Source organism: Papaver somniferum, chromosome 5 (assembly GCF_003573695.1).
Source record: "Papaver somniferum cultivar HN1 chromosome 5, ASM357369v1, whole genome shotgun sequence".
NCBI classification, from domain to species: Eukaryota; Viridiplantae; Streptophyta; class Magnoliopsida; order Ranunculales; family Papaveraceae; genus Papaver; species Papaver somniferum.
In genome coordinates this window covers 193,110,216-193,130,607 of record NC_039362.1, presented here as the reverse complement: position 1 = coordinate 193,130,607, position 20,392 = coordinate 193,110,216, and the positions used below count along the sequence as shown (strand labels likewise).

Genomic DNA, 20,392 nt, shown 5'->3' with positions numbered 1-20,392 from the left:
ACAACAACTTTTCCCGATTTAATTATCATTTTGAAACCTTTATCATCTAAAACACTACAAGAAACAAGATTTTTGCAGATGTCCGGAACATGAAGAACTTCATTCAATGTGAGAGTCTTGACAGAAGTGAGCTTTTTCCAAACTTTGCCTTTTCCTGCAACCTCTGCTGCAGATGAGTTACCAATATAGAGTTTCTCGTCATCCCCTACCTTTTGATAGGAGGTGAACATATCTTTGTTTCTACAAACATGTTTGGTAGACCCAGAGTCTACCCACCAGTCTCTCACATTGGTTACCAAATTTACTTCAAACCCATAACGGAAAACTCGTCCTTGTTGTTCTCAACCAAATTAGCATTATGTTTCTTCTTATTAAGGTCCTTACGTCAACTACAGCAAACTTCCATGTGGCCAAGAATTCCACAAGCATAACAAGCACCCTTAATTGTATTAATGGTATATTTAGATTTCTGAAACTTACCTTTCTTGTGAAGACCACACTTAGAGTTGTATTTGTTGTTATCACCTTTTTCATCATTAGGAGATTTTTGTTCAATTGCATGAGCTTTCTTAGACATGTCCCTTGCATAAGATATATTCTTTTCCTTGGTGCTTCTTCTACTTGAATCTTCTTACCCGATTTAACTAGTTTCATGGCTCAATCTTCGTTTGTACTTTGACCAAGAAGACGGTAATTTCTCAATCACAACAAACACTTGAAACGTTTCATCAATAACCATACCTTTAGCAAAAAAATTCGTTAATAATTTGATGAAGAACAAGAAATTGATCCACAACAGACTTATCGTTCGTCATTTTAAAATCCATGAACTTAGAAACCATATTTTCCGTGCTCCATGCAGTCTCATCTTAGTAATTTGATTCTAATGCATTCCACAAATCAAAAGCACTGAAGTTTTTCCTTAGCATTATAAAAATCATATATTGCATCATATAAACAGTTCATAATGTGATTTTTAGCCATATAGTTCTGTCTATTCAAGTCATCAAGTTCAGCTTCATTTCCATTTTCATTCATGACATCATCAAAAGGAGTCACAACATCATGATCTAACTCATGATACTCAGGAAAAACAACTTCTTGGATTGCCATCTCTTGAATCCTTTTCGTTAAAATTTTGTGGTCTTTCAACATCAATCATTCTTTCTCGTTGTTATAAAAATATTATTGTGTTAAGATTGTTAGAAATGGTAACAATGAAACAACAAATGTAAGATGAATCTAGCAATACTGAAAAGTTACTCGACTAGATTGAACACACAATTTGACACATGAGTGCAGAGGCACCTTCTTAGTAAATCGTCCTTGATACAATAGCCTGCAGGTACTCCTCAAGAATAAGTGATGCTATACCCCCACATTAGGGATGTATCCAGGATAAAACTGCCCGATAGAGAATGTATAACCACAATACAATTTTCCCAATTTCGAACTCAACAACAAGGATTAGAAAGATAAATAAACACACAGAACGCACAACAAGGTGAGGAAAGGGGATACAAGCTAGGAATAGTACGTAGGGTCGATCCTAAGTATATACATATTTTCATCTAAAGGTCTAAAGATACTTAGTCATTTTCTATGAGGGAATGAAATGCAAATATGAGAGGGCATGAGACACCTGCCATGCCTAGTGCTTGTATGCATATTTGCATTTGCAGAGCCATGAGCCAAACATTCATGAATTCTTAAGTTATCGACGAGAAATAGTTAGCTCTAGTTCGAGGACATTTCTCCCCTAATCACAACTCAGACAAAAGAAAACTGGAAAAATAAAAAATAAAAATCTCATTTTGTACCATATAAATTAAGACGATTCTCATTAACGTTTATTTAAATTTCTACTGAATTGTATGTACCTTAATCATAAACTTGTTTATCATCAAGGCATGGGTTGAGCTCTAGTAAACTAACGGCAACCTTATTTATTTATTTTTTTCAACTCCCGATTATTAGTACCTAACCTAATATATTAATCATTAGTAGCATATAATATGTGTATAAAAATTCAGAATTAATTGCAAAACGTGATCATGAATGGGAAAATAATTTCATCAAAATTCAAAAACCAAATCTCCATTATAGGTTATAAACGGAGAAAAAAAATACAAGCATATCCATAAGCAACATAAGAGAAAAACAAGAAATTAATTGTACAAGAAGATGGTGATGATGATCTTAAATTAATCTGACCTTAATTTCTGAATATCATCCAAATTTTCAAACTCCACCGTAAACCTTTGCTCCAATGCCATTGCCGAACCACTACCCCGAAGATTACAGAAACAAGTCAATGATAACGCCATCATCACCACACGCACTCGAAATTCTACATTGATCTAATTATCGATCTATCCAAGTCAATAAGGAGGTCGACCAGCCCCGGCCCAGCCATCATTAGGTATCTGACAACCAGCCATATTGAGTGGATTAAACAATGGAAGAGCTGAAGATTGGTCAGGAAATGGATTGTTTACGCTACCACCAGCACCTCCGCCGCCAAGACCACCCCCTCCAGATGATTGAGAAACAGATGGTTGCATTTGGAGTTGTTGCTGATCATCTTCATCTAATGGTAAACGTTCATAAGCTACATTAGTAAAAGACGACGCAATTACAATAACTGGACCTGCAGCAATCAGCGCACCTACTACGCTTCCTCCGACAACTTGACCTTGACCACCAGCTAAAAATACACTCAAACTAGTCGCTCCCGGTGGTGCTGGTGGTGGTAAGAAAGAACCTGATAGTGATAATATCTCAAACCTACCGTGTAACGTCACAATAGCACCAGCAGTGGCCGGTTGTCGTAAACTAACATTAGTTACACTACCAGAACCACTTAAGATACAGATACCACGCTGCCGTCGACGAGCATACGTTGCAACACAATCGAAAACATCACAACCATTTCCTACCTCCAAAATATGTGCTCTAAGAGTATTTGCACTTTCTCTTGTTATAATCACTGGTGGTTTAGCTTTGTTCTTAGATCCTGGTGGTCTACCTCTAGGTCGACGCGCAACCATATCGCCATGTCCTCCAGAGTTTCCATCTAGTCCTTGGTGACCACCGCTGTCGTTATCATCATCGCCGCCACCACCTAGAAATTGATGATTTCTGCCGTTGTTGTTGTGATTATCTTGATCTGGTTCTTGATGTTGTCTATGGAGATGTAATTCAGGAGGATGAAGTTGATGAACATAGCGAGAAGCAGTACCTAAATCCAAACCTGACATCCCCACAATAACCAAAAGAAAACAGATAACAAGAAAGACGGGAGATAAAATTAAGAATTGTTTTGGGAGTAAATTAAAGAAAGCTAGAGTGTGATTATTTTTATGTTTTTGAATAAAGAAAATGGAGGAGAAAATAAAAAGAAAAAGACTCAGGAACTTGAGCCCTAGACTAGATTGAATATTGAAAAACAAAGTGAAGAAACTGATGATGATGAAAATATTGGGGTTGGATCTTTTTCTTTCTTTTCTTTTATTTTTTTTTGATAATTATAAGAAGAAGTGAATAGAAAGGGAAGAAAGAGAAGAACATAAAATAAGCAATCACATGCAGCCAAACTCACACACCCATCTTATAGAATTTTTAAATGGTTTGTGTCCAAGACTTTAGAGAAGTTAATGTTTTTTCAGTGTATTTTTGAGTTATTTAGGAATATAAACTCAGCTACCCTCCATTTAAGATGGCTTATTTTATATAGCCATTTAATTAGCTGAAATGGCCTCGAGTTGACTCTCGAAATTGAGCAATATTTAGCTATTATTACATGTATATAATACAAAACCTATAAATATCTTTATGTATTTTCCATTATTTTTATTCTTCAAAAAAAAAAGGGTTAAATATCTTAAAATGAAATTCAAAGGAGGTTACAAATTCAAACGAGGTTACAAATTCTTTTCATGAATAAATTATTCCCAATGAAAAATAACAATATTCATTTGAATGCCTTTCAAATAACTTTGCTAAATACCATTATACGAATTCAATAATAACGGGATGCATTATAAATTTGTGTATTCTAAAAAATCAGGGATTTTGAAAACCTATATTCTTTGATCATATTTCCAATACAAAGTAAAGTGATTTTTAAAGATGAATTAACCAATAATAAGAGTATCTAAGCACCTTCGTTGTTGGAGTGCACAAATTTGTTGGAGTGCACAAATTTGAATTCGACTTCGCGTGTTTAAGTTGGTTTATATTATTCTATACATATGCTGATTTTTATGATCATCAACAGCAAGTTTCAACTTGGTGGACACATCAGCTTGAATTGAGACTAATTCTTCTGATTTTAGTTGAATCCAACTAAATTTCGTCTGCGTGCAACAAATGATGTCTATCGATCTCCAATGATGGGCGAGCCACTCAAAAAATTGATGGAGATCATTCATCTGCGCCAAACCAGTTGGTAAAAAATTGAATTTTGTTCTCGCGAATCTACTAGGCGCATCAAACTTCACTCAACCTTCTTTACAAGCACTTGCTTGATCTATATTTTGAATCAACAATTTAGGCTGGTGGGGAACATGAAAGTGGAAGGGAAATAAGAGCAAACCAATTAACTAAAAAATTCTGATCGTCGGACGGAAGGAATTAAAGGGAGACTCCATAATTTCGTGGTGGTTTAGAATTAAAAGAGTTATTTTCTTGGATGAATACGGTCGAGAAAGTCTTGGAATTCAATGAGGTACTAGAAAACAAACGACTTTCATTGACGAAAACTATGTTAGTGGAAGAGCTAATTCAATGTCCAAACAAATTATCTTTTTTTTTTCTTCATCAATATCCAATAAAGTTTTAACTTGGTCGACACATCATCCTGAATTGGAGATTAACTCTTATGGTTCAGTTGAATCAATACTTATTTTTGCCCAATAGTTGGGCACAACAAATGATGTTCATTAATTTCTAATAATGCGCCAACCACTCAAACAATCAACAGACATCATCCATTTGCGCCAAACCATTTGGCGAAAAAAGTAAAATTTTCTTTTCGCTCGATCATTAGGCGCATAAAACTTGATTCAACCTCTTACTTGATTCTACAACTTGAATCAACATATTTATCTGCGATTCTACTACTTGAATCTTGAAATAGATGACCTAAGATTTAGCTTATGACAAAGGTGAAAATAAAACAACAATTTCAAACATGTTGGGTTTTAGACTCTTTAGTTTTTCCATTTTAAACATGATACTTCCAATTTTATATTTTCAAATTTGTGGAGGTTTCATTCCATTTTCTTACAAGTTATATAGTCCAAATGTTATTCAATCCTGAAAAAACCAAGTTATAGTAATTTCACAAGTTATAGCCTTAACTACATCGTTAAGTATGCTATATATAAATTTGGTGCATTTTTTATGACCTCTCGGTCAAGGTAGTCACTATCGATTGTGTCGGCCGATATTATAGGTTTCTATCGTGTATCGGGAAAAAAACTGTACGATATCTAAAATATCGGCGATACAAGGATGGATCGATAAAAACACTCATATCGGTCGATACAAACGGATATATCAGGTTCACTTGTACATTGATAATATCGGAAAGAGTAATTTGGTAGAATAAATTATTTATATATTAAAATTTATAAACGGAACATTTCCTCCTAATTATATTCTTCCTTTATACCCTTGAAAACCCAATCTTATTCAGTAATGATGTTGGAATATGATTGAATTTGTACATTGAAGCTTTTAATCTTGAGAATTAATGCATCATATGACATCAAAAAATTTAGATTGAAAAATTGAAAATATTTAAAATTCTTGGTCTTAATGATGTATCACCTGTAAAAACCGATATAATCTTTTGTATAAGTGTATCGGACGGGGCCGATACGAACCAATACACGATATAAACTACTTTGCTTTCGGTGCACTAAAAGAAAAAGAGTTACTAATGCACAAACTTGTGAAATTACTAGGTATAATCATATCATGAAAACCAAAACGTTTGAAACATGTGTTTTGGTTTTATCTTGTTCACCTGCTTTTGGTGCAGTGGTTTTCTTTGTTAATGCAATAGTTTTCCAGATGCATTAGAAGAAATAGTGTTGGTGTTCTGCATATAAAACTGATGCACTTTTTACTCAACATGGCAATATCGGGGCATGCATATGAAGGAGTTGAGAAATTGCTTGGGAAGAACAAGTGGAGTGGGTGGCTATCAAAATTAGGTGACTAGACCCTTTGTCAAAATGATGAAAGTTATGATTGATATATTAACCAAGGTAACAAAAAATATTGCATTAGAGCAGTAGAAAAGGATCAAAGACTTCTTTTTATTAAAAATGAAAGGGAAATGGAAGTATTCTTTTTTGAGTTCAAGGTCTCTTTGGAATTTTTTTCAGTTAATAAAAGTACACTTAGTTGATTGATTTCATTGATAAGAAAATTTATTTATTATTTTTATTATTGCGATAGATTTTGTGCTTGGTTAAACAAATGAAAATTATGTAGAATGACAGTTTTAGTTTTAATATGCAAAAGTAAAGAATTCTAGCGTTCCCAGTTATTATTTTTAATAGGAGTTTATAATAAAGATTAGTACCAAAGCAATGATTAAGGTAATATATATACTGCATCTTGTGCTTAATCTCTCCGGCCATTAGTTTCTGTCGAATGACTTATAATACTGTAGCAGCTTTGTACTTGTAATGTACATGTTAGCTAGCGATAATTTAATGAACGAATTACGGATTTTCTTTTGTTCTTTTCTAACTCGATTGGCTCGTCTCAATTAGACGGATTTTCTTCCTTCTTTCCTGACTCGACTGGTTCTTCTGAATCTGATACATTATATAAATCTGACTGACTCAAAACCTAATATTAACTAGTAGAGAGCTACTGAAAATCGAAACTATTGAAATCTGACTCATAAAAATTAATTAGATTCAGAACTCAAGCCAAATACCATAAAAATGGAAAGAACCAAACGGTCAGACATCTAACTCAGGGGAAGTTAGATTCAAACAAACAATCAGACATAAATCAGACGGTCGGACATCTAAATCAGACGTAAGCGAACAATCAATGACGATGAACTTTGGTTTCTTTAAAATCTTGATTTGTTCAATGTTTTGAACTAATCAAACTTATCTTCATCGGCTTCAACATCCAAGGACCATTTCAGCGCACTCATCGCGCGCGTCCCCTCACCTTTTGATTCTTCCAGCTAAATTTTTTAATTAGTGTTTCCAACTAAGCTTTGTCGTTTATCCCTGACTAATTATTTAATTAGCGAATAATTTAACCTTTCGTGATAATTTTAATGATGATGGCATCACCCTAAACCATTCAAGTTGTGTCTTCGGACACTATAAAAGTAATCTAAATCAGCTTTTCCTTAATATAATCCCAACTCCCTAACTGGACCACAATTTTTTTAATCACAAATTGTATTAGTTAATCTTCCTGGGTTAATAAAAAAATACCCACTAGTTGTATTATTGGTGAGCACTTGGAGGGATTTCTTCCGTTAATTGGTTGAAGTTTTTGTGTTTTAATGATATTCTAAAACTGGAACGTTAGGTCATTAGTCTCTAGTTAACAAGTTTTCACACAATATCACCCGAAAACTCCTAGATATTGCCTAAGCAAAAGAGTTGAAATGTTGAGGCATTTTATAATAATTTAAATATGAAACAATTGAATAATTATTTGGTTTTTATTGATGGCAATCTGGAGAATTTTCAGACGAAAAACTATTTACCTAGTTGAAGAGTTGTGGGTTATAGAGTGTTAGAATGTAGTACTTTGAGAAAAAAAATATTTATCGGTCAAGTAGAGATTTCATTGAAAAAAAGGCATTCAAGGGAGGTACCTTAACCCAATGATTACAACCGAACAAAAAAAGGGGAACCGAAAGGGGATTCGGCTACCAAAAAAAAAAACATAAAAACTTCGGAGGCCGGTAAAATGAATCCGATAAAGAAATCACCATATTTTCCGTAAGCGCTAACAATCTTGTGTTCGATTCCCAAAAGAATGCTTCTAATTTGATATCTCTAATGAGTCTTGCCAAAGTTTTCCTTTTGTTATCAAAGGTTCTTGCATTTCGCTCTTTCCATATACACCACCATATACCAACCGGGATGTTATTCCATATTCGACTAAGTCTTTCGTCTCCCCAATTAAACTTCCAAATCTTCATAGATGTAATGATATTAGGGTCGTATGACCATCCAAAGTGGCACCCTTAAACAAAGTAGTCCCATATTCTTCGGATTCTCCAACAACCATAAAACAAGTGTGAGCTCGATTCATCGTCTTCCTCACAAAAATGACAAATACTAGAGACATCCATACCTCTTCTTAAAAGTTTATCCACTGTCATTACCCAATCATGAGAGAGAAGCCAAAGAAAGAAATTGATTTTGTGAGGGTACTCATTGCTCCAAACAACATTGATTGGATAATCCATCTCTTCTTGATGGTCGTTGTCTGTAATTCCATCATTGACCGTATATTGACCTTGATCACTACCAACCCAAATTCTGGTATCCATAACCCCTTCTTGAATAGAGATGGAAGAAAAAAGATTTGATATAGATAACACTTCATTTGTTATGGTTTGAGAGATCTTTCACTAGACATAAACTCCCACCTTACACCACCTTCCCTAACTTCATACATACTAGCCACCACGAACTCCTTGGTCCTTGAAGCTTCATAAGCCAAAGGAAACATATCACATAATCTCCCTTCACCAAGCCAAGAATCTTCCCAAAATCTAGTTTCCTTACCCGCTCCAATCTTGAATCTAATACTTTTATTGAAATCTTCAAGCTCTTTATAGATATTACACCACAAGCTACCACCTTTCGCCAAATTTTTCAACCATGATCTTCCTCCACAAAGCTTCTTTCTCTACGCCAAAGCGCCACCACCATTTTTTTAGCAAAGCCGAGTTCACTTTCTTAGCTCTTCTTATACCAAGACCACCTTTTTCTTTTGGTATTGAAGACAATTTCCAACCAGTATTGTGAATTCTTTTCCTATTTTCATCATCCCACAAGAAATTTCTCACAACTCTATCAATTTTCTTAGTTATGGAGCAAGGAGCAAGAAAAATAGAGAGATAATAAAGGGGTAGTCTAGCTAAAACGCTTTTGATGAGAGTTAACTTGCCTCCTCTTGCTATTGTTTTTCCATTCCAAGAAGTAACTCTTTTTCCACAAATTTCAAGTATTTTTTCCCATTTTTGAGTGCCTCTTATCTTTCTCCCAAAGGTAGGCCAAGATATATGCTAGGAAAACTCTCATACTTGCATCCTAGCATGTTAGCATAATTTTCAACTCCTTCCTCGACCGCGACTCCAAATAAGCTACTTTTAGAGAAATTTATCTTCAAACCCCAAGTTAATTCGAAACAAAGAAGAAGGTAACGAAGGAAATCAACTTGTTCTCTCTTAGCATCAAGAAAAATGATAGTACCATCGGAAAATTGCAAGTGATTTATCTTTGTTCCCCACTCCTTGACGGAAAAACCCGAGATTTGACCATGTTCTTGTGTTTTGCTCAACATACAACTTAATACTTCAGCATGGATGGTAAAAATAAAAGGAGAAAGGGAGTCTCCTTGACGAAGTCCTTTTTCACTACCGAAGTAACCGAAAGAAGATCTATTGACAAGAACCGAGAACTTTGAGAATGTTAAACGATTTCTAATCCAAGCCCTCCAAACACCACCAAACCTCATTCTGAACAAAACTTCATTTAAAAAATTCCAATTCACATTATCAAACGCCTTTTCAAAATCAAGCTTGCAAACCAACCCCGATAATTTTGACGAAGTCTAGAATCCACACATTCGTTTGCTATCAATACTCCATCAAGGATTTGTCTTCCTTTAACAAAACTACATTGAGTTGTTGAGATTAGAGTAGGAAGGTATACCTTTAAACGCTCCGCCAAAACTTTTGATATGATTTTGTAAACACTCCCAATAAGACTAATAGGCCAAAAATCTTTTACTTCTTCTACACCCGCCTTCTTAGGGATAAGCGCAATAAAATTGTTTTTCAAAGAGGAATGAAAAACATTATGGTCATGATATTCTTCGAAAACCTTCATCAAATATTCTTTTAGAAACTCCCAACAAACAAGAAAGAACTTCATAGGAAATCCATCCGGACCCGGAGCACGGTCAATTCCCAAATCTTTAATTGCATTCTTAACTTCTTCTTCATTAAAAGATCTCTCCAACCATAAGCTTGCATTCTCATCAATACGCTTTAGACACATATTTTTGATTCTTGGATGATTGTTGGAAATTTCTTTAAATGCTAACTCAAAATGATTTGCGATACCCAACTTGATTTCTTCTTTGTTTCCGGTCCATCTACCATTGATACGAAGGTTATTGATGTTGTTAAAAGCTTTATGACCCCTCACTACTCGATGAAAATGTTTGGTGTTTCTATCTCCATCACGAAATTATCTAATTCTTGACTTTTGCCTCATCATTATGCTTTGACGACGATGAGCCACATCAAACTCCACTTTAGCCGTCACAAGCATGTCTTCTTCACCTTCAGTAAGACCTCTTTCATCATCTATTTCATCCAACTATTTCATCTTGGTAAGTGCCAAGTCAATCGCCCTATTAATGTTCCCAAAGACGTCACGATTCCACACCTTCAATTTCTACTTTAAAGCATGTAACTTCTATGAAAAACATTCACCCGTCGTGCCTACAAAAGAAAAAGATTCCCACAATTCTTTCATTAAAGAAATTATGTTAGTTCCTTCAAGCCAAGCTAATTGAAATCGAATAGGACAAGCACCCCAATCCGATTCCTTTGAGCATAACTCAATAGGAAAATTATCCGAAAAAGGTCTTGCAAGTCGCTTGAAGTTGATATTTGGAAATGATCTTCCCAATCCGACGAGAAAAGAAAACGGTCAATTTTGCTCTTCTTGTTAGGTTTTCTACTCCAAGTATATTTCGCACCGGAAAGAGGCAAGTCGATAAGGCCCAACTCATTACATAGGTCATCAAAGAATTTTATTGAATTCGAAACTCTACGAAAATCCCTTCTCTCCACCATGTATCTTATCTTATTGAAGTATCCACCGAAGCACAAAGGAATTCCATTCCAATAACCATGCAAGGTAGCTAGCTCCATACAAAATATTTTTTTTTTGTGTTCACAATGCAAGGACCATAAACACCAATCAATACCCACCGGAAGTTATCCTCTAAACTACGACAAGAGATACTTATAGTAAAAATCCCTTCAAGAAAGTCATGAACTTCAATCATATCTGAATTCCATATCAACAAAATTCCGCCCGAACTTCCATAAACATTTAAGGCAATCCATCTACACAGAGTCGCACCCCAACATTGACGCACAATCGTGTCGTTACAAGCACTTAACTTAGTGTCTTGAATCATAATAATAGTAGGCTTCCACCGTTTCACAAATTTTTGTAGCTTCGATCATTTATTCGGGTCATTAAGACCATTAACATTCCAAGATATAATGTTAAACATTAAACAAATTACAAGCCCCTAAAAACCAAACCTTCAAACATGGGCAATCAAGATGCTTCCGTTTCTCCCATCACAAGCTCATCTTTGAACGCATTAACATGAGCCAAACTTGAAGTTTTAACAAAAGAGAAATCTTGTTTGGAGAATACAATACCCGAAGAATGACCGGAATCTGTAAGTTTGCCGTAGCGGGTATTAATTTATCCGATGTACCTTTAAGGCTCCTTTGAAGAATCACCGTATGCATTATGAATAGGAAAATTTGCTATTTGGTTCTAAGCCCATATACTTAGTTATAGTAGGGTCCAACCGGAATTTTTTATTATCCGGAGGTCCAAAATTAATTAAAACATGGAAATGACTGGAATACCCATCGTTCCCAAACGTGTGTACTAACACGCCTCCTTATATCATTCGATATTCTTCTCTCTCTCATAGAAAACTCAATCTCTGTGTCCTTCCTCTCTCTTCGTTTTTCCTTTCTCTTCTCTGTTCTAAGAGAAATTTTTGTGTTTCAATCGGAGAATCACAAACCAAAAACGTAGATTTCGATCTAAGAGAAACCAATACTCAAAAATACAAAAAGATTTCGATTTTCCAATTTAAATCAATATTTTTTTCTAGATCTACGAAGATAGTACCGCTCTCATATAAGAAGAAGATGATTACGAAGAATCACCAACACCAAAGACCAAATCAACGAGCAAAAAATAAAATAAGAGTTTGAAATCAATAGCAGAAAAATGTATGAATCAGTAATACATATATGTTGTACTGAAAAAATCTTTAACCAATATGATACATCACTGTGTATAAGATGGTTTTTTAGCTTTTGACTGTTCAAATCACCAGTACATAACTTAAAAACTGATGAAAATCATCATAAGTGACGTATGGTTTGTGTTTGTGTTTGTAGTTTGTGTTTCTGGTATATAGATTTGCGAGTACATAAGTCAAAAACTGTTGAATAACAATCAAAGACATGCGGTGTGTTTTTATTTGTATTGAAAACATATATCCAACGATACATATATACAATACTGAGGTAAAAACGCACTATGTTGTTTATTTTTGGTTGATGAGATAATGATCCGCCAGTACATATCTCTAGTACTTATGAAATAGGTTTTTTTACGCTTTCATTGGATTTAGGCACTATGAACATCAAGTACATAACTCACATACTAAATAGTAACCATTATTATGCTTTCACATGTGATTTTGGGTGTTTTAGGCATATGAGTATGCAGTACATAAGGGCAATACTGATTATGTAACATTGGTTATGCTTCTATATAAGATTGTTTGTGTTTCTTGCACATAGATTTACCAGTACATAACTCAAAACTATCGAATAACAATCAAAAGTGACATGAGGTATTTTCTTTCATTCTTCTTTTCGCTGCACACCAGTACATATATGTTGTATTGAGGTATAACCGTGCCTTTGTACTCTAAAATCATTAAGTTGGTTTATGAGATAATAATCTTGGGTATGCAGTACATAAGGCCAATACTGATGAATGTTTTTATGCTTCCATATATGATTGTGTTTAAGGAACATTGTTTAATTTCAAAATGGTGGTGGACAACAGGTAGTGGCGATGGTGGTGGCGGCGGTGAAGGATTCGGGATGGAAGATCTGTAAATGTGTTAAATTTGTATAATTTTTCTTATTTTATGTCCTCTATTCTTTCTTTGTTTGTTTTAATCATGATGTGGATTTTGGTTGCCAGTGTACCGGCAATTGTTGATCAAACAAAATAAAGTCAGTTTAATTTCTACGATTCTGCTAATTCCGGGAAAAAAACAGGGTCGATTTTACAACATGATCCTATCATTAACCTTCAGTACATATTGGTTGTACCGAAGAAACTAGATCAATTTTGACATTTTCAACTGCCAGTACATACTGTTCGCTCAGGAATAAATTCCAAGGTCATTTTAATTGATTTATACATCATGATCAATAGTGATACTAAAAAAATCAAATTTTATTAAATTTGATAGACAACGAATAACCGACAGGCACATCAGTTACAATTAGATTCTCTTTTCTTAAAGTGGAGACAAAATTACATGAGCTCACCGAACCCTGAACCAATGATCTATTAATTACAATAAACTAGACTAAGATAGTACAAATCACATGGTGTATAAATTGAATTAATGCAATTAATACGAGACCTCTCACAAATATATAAACTTTGAAGGACTCAGGTCTATTCTACATTAATGCATCATGAATCCAAGAGTATTCTCGCAGGGAAAGTAGAGCAACTCTATGTTCAGGACTTAAATGTTTGTTGAACATCACCCTCAGTTTGTGTTCAACAACAGATATTGCAGAGGCGCACAATATTGATGAGCTGAATATTACCACCGCCTACTGTATCAAACGCAACTCTGCAGGGAAAAACAACATGTTCTCTATCAAAATAATAGTGCAACAACAAGCCAAGCAGTTCCCTATATTTATGGGTTAAAATCGAAATAGAAATAGAAGCACTTATGAACAATATTTGGATACTGATTTTCTATGGAGTGCAGAGTTTATACACCGAGAAATAACACAGTACAACATTTATACACTGACAAAATAACATTGTACATCGTTTATACACTGCTTTTATCTGGAGTCCATAGTTTATACACTGTCCAACAATTGATACGATCCTCAAATGTCAAAACTCTGCATAGTACATATAAATTTCATTAGCAAAACTCGTACCTGTCAATCTATGCGGTCCTCAAATCATCACAATGTTGTTCCCATCCATCCACAATGACCGAATAAGCTTCCTTCCGCCGCAGAACTGATGCAAATAATACTGCCAAACAATGGTGTTACACTAATTTATTAGGGATGCATAGATTTCCAAACAATGGTGTTGACTAATTTGTATGAACTGTTGCACAAACAACGACACTTTAGAAAATAGATCATACAAATACCATGTTGTGAACCCTGGATTTGTGTTTGCGCTATTTAGCACCAACTTTCTCTGAGGTGCAGCATCTATGCACTATGATTTTTCATTAATTTAACAAACAAAATAAATAAACAACTGTAAACAAAATGATGTAACCATTATATTCCAGCAACATATTACCACAAAGAACAAACAATTCATCTGAATATTAATGTTTTCATTTAATTGGACACAACAGTGGATCTGGCAGCATTACATTGCCATGGATCCATGTTGCCAAAATATGGTGCACCCAAAATGTATTCAATTCATTCTCAGTATATCAAATATACATTCAATTAATTCATTCTTAGTATGTTAAAAACCACACTCAATCTCAACAATCAATACCTATTTTCATGCACAGATCAAAACAAAGCAATCCAAAAATTAAATCAACTATACTTACATTCGTATTTCTTCTCAAGTTCACCAGTAAGATGTCTCTTCACAAAAGTAGTCTCCTCTTGTTAGGTATCAAACACAACCAAGAGAAATTTCTATCAGTATGCGATATATGTACTGAAGATTCATGAACTACATATCAACTGTATCACAATACAAGTGACGGGTCTGTATAAAGTAAGAGAATAGAAACACATAGTACAATATTTCATATGTGTGTGGATGATTATGCACTGATTCGGTAGTGTGAAGACGGGTATGCAGTAAGAAGAAAAATTACTTCGAGATAAAATCCAGTATAGTTGTTATGCATTGCTCAAAAATCCAGTACAGTTCTTATGTACCTTATATGTTTTCCATATTTTATTCTAGTTTCGAACATACTACATTGGGTAGTAGAATCTAACATAATCCATATATATATACTTATGGATGAAACAACAACAAATGAAAAAGTCCAAAGCAGTTCGCATCAGTATGCCACATATTTACTGCTGATTCATGAACTAAAACAACTGCATGGAATGAATCTATAAAAAAAAATATAATCGAGAGAGTATTATTTCAGTAACGCATATATGTACCTATGGATCAAACAACAAGTGGTAAAACTAAGAAATAAAGCAGAATCAAAAGCAGTTTGTATCAGTATGACACATATGTACTGCTAATTCATGAACTAAAAAACAACCATATGTAATGAATCTATCAAAAAAACGGAATCGAGAGTGTCTTATTTCAGTATCGAAGATATGTACTTATGGATCGAACAACAACAAGTGATAAGATAAAACTAAGAACAAAACAGAATCAAAAGCAATTTGTATCAGTATGCAACATATGTACTGCTGGATAATACCCCTGAAACAACAAACAAGCACGAATTTGATAAAATAAAGAAGCGAAAACAACAAGATAATCAAAGCGACAGTTCAAATATGTTAAAAACACCATAATCTAACCAAAAAATTGAGTAATTACGATCAAGATTCATAAAAAACAAACCAAAACAAAAATAAACCTAAAACTAAGATCTATGTGTACTACCATCAATAAATAAAAACTAAGATCTATAATAATCTAAACAATTTTCGTTCTCTAATGAACACATGAACTGCTCAATAAACAAATTCCATTATTCATCAGAAATACAAACCAATTAACAGATCAACAATCAAACATTCAAAATTAGATCTATACTACTGTAACTAATAGATCTAACACAATAATCACCCAGATTTCAGCAAGAACCTACAAAAACAAACTATCATAACAAATATAAAACTCGATCAAGAAAGAAGAATAGACTGAAAATGTTAAAACCCTAAAGAAAAATTAAAAATCTCACCATTTTTTTGGGGTGCTAGAAAGGATCAATCGAAAGAGATAAAGAGGAGTAAATCTATGGCATAAAATCTTGCGGAATCTGATCAAATCGATCAAAGATCTTGGAAGAATCTTCATCGCCAATCGCCAGAGCTTTCCTGACCGAGAGAGAATGAAACAAATGAATTAGGATCTAGTTCTGTTATTCATGAATATTAAGGTTCTTTTCGGTATTTTGAAAAAGATTACACGTGTGGTTGGACCAGTGGATAAAAATTTGGGTCCAAATTTTTTATTTGTTATAAAAATGGACCTCCGATTACTGAGTTTTAGTGGATGAACCTGCCACTAACTAAGAACACTATAATAGTACCTATAGGTAATTTCTACTTATGAATACTTCTCACACTACCACTAGTATGCGACGATGCATCATCACTATCTTCATTTAATGGGTCCATTTTCTTGCCGATATTTCCCATTGATAATAACACACCAACTTCCTTAATAACTTCATATTGATCACTTCCACTGTTTACATCATTGTTTATAGAAGTAGACAAAGAGCTGGAGGCTCTTTGGACATTTTTAAACTTCTTAATGAAGAAGAGTCCAGACTGACTGATCTGGAGAGATGAGCACCAGGCCCAAAACCAGGAGTAATAGATAGACTAGAGCTTGAGACCTTGACATTGATGCTGATTGGGCTTGGCATCCCAAAGAAGGCCCACTGTTTACATTTTCCATCTGATTTGAGGTAACCACGTCAATATGAATCATGTCCTCGTCATTCCTGACGTCAACGCTTGGAGGATTCAAATTCAAAATATCTTTTGACACGCGTCACTGGCACATTTGTTAAATCTTCTGATGCTAATGGCCCACCCAGCTGAGGGCACCCCACTTTTGCAGACATGTGATTAGTCTCCCGTTGGGATTGATCCACCACTCCCATACTGCCATACTGCCACACAACAACACTTCATCTTCTTTGTTGCAGACCTCCGGCTGAGTTTGCCGACGCCAACAAGAACCAAGGGAAGGCTCCATTCGATCAGCAGCTATGAAGACATGTTTCATATCGTCCATGGAAGGCTCCAAAGTATCACCAATAGATCTTACCTCAACCCACACTTTTCTATTGCCAATAAATAAATGTACTTTGAGAAATTATTTTTTGACTTTTATGCAATAATTTTACTGCTTTCAGGAATTTGTGAAGAGCATAATAGACATGAGGGTTATACAGGAGTTTGTGAACCCACCAAGGGTTGGTTAAGGTTAGTTGTTATATTTTGTCAAAATCCACAAGTCGTTTGATTAAATCACTAACGTCAATTTTGTTTAGGTTAGACTAGAAAGTCAAGAAGCGTTGAGACTTATATTATTCTGAAGACCTAAAGATTTCATAGACGTATCGACACCAACGTAATACATGACTTGACTTGTTTCTAATTCTACATCGTAAGTTTTCAAGTCGTTTCTGATTGAAAACATAACATGCGAAGTTATCTACATGAAACTCTAATATTAAAGACTTGATCATCATATTGTGATAAAACTATCAAGGAATACTATATCCATAGTTATGAATGCTTTATATTGATATATTAAATTTTGAAGTATAATGCTTATCTTTTGAATTTCATAATTGCGACATTGATACGATCTCTGTAACTTGGTACTAGGTTATGTAGTGAACATAGGTTTGATTTCGTACCTAGAAAACTACGTTTAATTACATAAGTTTAAGGAAGTAGACGTACGAACTTGTTTCGTAGTTGAGAGGAAATTAATAAGATTGAAGGTATGGTTCTCATTTAAGATATATCTAAGGTTACACCTATCCTAACCTATATAGGGAATCAAGGTAGAACCGATCCTAACTTATATTGGGAGTCAAGGTATAACTGATCTTACTTATATTGGGAGTCAAGGTAGAACCGAACCTAACTTGTTTTAGGAGTCACGGTAAAACCGGTCCCAATAGGAAAAACCTATTTTAATAAGTCACCTACACTTTAGGGTTTGTGTGATTTTGGAAATTGGATTTGAAAAATAGGAAAGTTCAAGATCTCGACATAATGGATAATTTGAACATGAGCTAAAATCTTATTTATTAATAGTCCAAAGCTATTCCTTGATACTCAAGGTGAGATCTCAAACCGAAATGTTTGAGAATCTTTTGAGATTTTCTAATGTATATATGTTTTCATGTTTACCAGCAAACAAAACATATCTATGGAAAGATATATTAGTTAAGTGATAGCTAATATTGAGTTATCCAAGAGGGATTACGGTTATACAGTTGGATATTGGTTGGAATTAGGCAAAACTGAATTAGGTGTTTTATTGCATATCTTGATAATATTATAGGTTATTGAAATTCCTTGATGTCAAAACTACCTTGGTCTATAAATAGTGAAGTTTGTTCTTCTTACAAACTTATCTTGAGGCAGGCACTTCGTTTCGTAGTCACTGTTGTAGCCGACTAATAGTGCTCTCGTAATACTATCTTCGAGGGGAGAGTAACCTAAATGGGCGAAATCTCTTGCATCCGCTATTTTAAAGATTTCTTTGGGATCAAGAGCGTCTACTAATACCATTGGTGGGAAACTAGAATTATATTTTTATTTTAGTTTTTGATTATTGATTTGATTGACTAAAGGTTTATTAGCATTTGATTGCACCTAGTTTGATTATTCTTGAGAGCCTTCACTTCTGATATAGGTTCACTCAAACTAGATCAAGAGATTGTCGGTAGTTCAGATCTATTTTTAGATCTGACGTTGACTTGTGATCATCCACTGTTAACATACTCCGTTCTTTGCTTGATCAATCATAAATTAGAATTAAGTTTGTTATTGTGCAGGTGCAGAAGACTATAGAAGATTTGAAGAGATAAAAAGATTTTTCTTATTGGTTTTAGGGTTAAGGGTTCAAACTAGATTTAGTTTGCTTCATGCATAAACTTGATCAGACAAGAAGATTTTTCTTTGCGATTTGCTGCGTGCACAAACTTGATCGACTGGGATTCGACTAGATGTAGTTTATCTTTTAATAGACTTGTTATTGCTAGTCGTATTTAGATCGAAAATCTATCATTCGGTGGTACTCTTCAGTATCTGAATCTGGTAGTTCTGCTTGACTTGATCCGGTTAACTTGTTAATCCAGATCTTGGAAAATCTAAAACTGGTGAAAGAGTTTAATTGATTTTAAACAGAAAAGTCTTTGTCACGCTCAACTATAATATTTCTGATTAACTTCCTGAGATAAGAGAGTGGTTACTAAAATCCTTTGTTGTTTGGAAGACGATCGAAATGTTTGAGTGCTAAGTCTTCAGAGAGGCTGAAGCAACTTAAGATAGTGGACTCTATCTTACGATTCACGTGCATTATCCAGATTGGTTGTAGGCGCAGGGATACTGAGGAAACTAGGTAACTAGGGGTATTTTACTTGGTCTCAACTATATGAAGTTGGTAGAGGTCTTTGTATAGAGGTTTAATTATGAGAGTATTCAAAACTGGAATAAGTCCCAGGGTTTTCTACATTTGCGGTTTCTTTCACAAAATCTTATTGTGTCTTTACTTTTACTTTTACTTTTCGCAATTATAATTATTATTTTAGTTATAGTTAAAAGAAAATACACTGTAGTTAATCCTAAACACTTGGGTTGATCCCTATAATACTTTTAGGTTCGATTTCGGATTTATACTATATATCAAGTGTATACCTTGTGGTTGTTATCTTCTTGAAGGTTTCTATCTATAGTAGATCACGCAAGGTATCATACTTATAGGTTGATATCAAAAACATTGTGGTGTACTTGGTACCCTCGTCATTTCAATATCTATCCCAAGAATTGGTGTAAGTTCCTTTCCCCTGGATTGGCCATCGTTCCACCAAAATCACGTTGTATTCAACTGTAGTGACCCGACCCTCCACCGATACTGTCACCACTTAGAAATTGCGGCTTTTTGACTGTAAAAACTCGACCCTGCACCAATACTATCATCACCTAGCCACTATGGTTATTCGACTATAACGACACGATCCTCTACCGATAGTGTCACCACCTAGTCACTATGGTCATCCAATAACAACTTCCCATAAATTATGCATCTCAGGATTACTCCTGCCC

The 20,392-nt window shown here is 34.5% G+C and overlaps 1 protein-coding gene across 1 annotated transcript; it reads right to left on the bottom strand.

The window, feature by feature from the left end:
* Nucleotides 1–2,052: 2,052 nt before the first annotated feature.
* LOC113284138 (AT-hook motif nuclear-localized protein 23-like) lies at nucleotides 2,053–3,538 on the bottom strand. Its single transcript, XM_026533554.1, has one exon. The coding sequence runs from the start codon at nucleotides 3,258–3,260 to the stop codon at nucleotides 2,382–2,384; it is 879 nt and encodes a 292-aa protein (XP_026389339.1). The 5' UTR covers nucleotides 3,261–3,538; the 3' UTR covers nucleotides 2,053–2,381.
* Nucleotides 3,539–20,392: the final 16,854 nt, after the last annotated feature.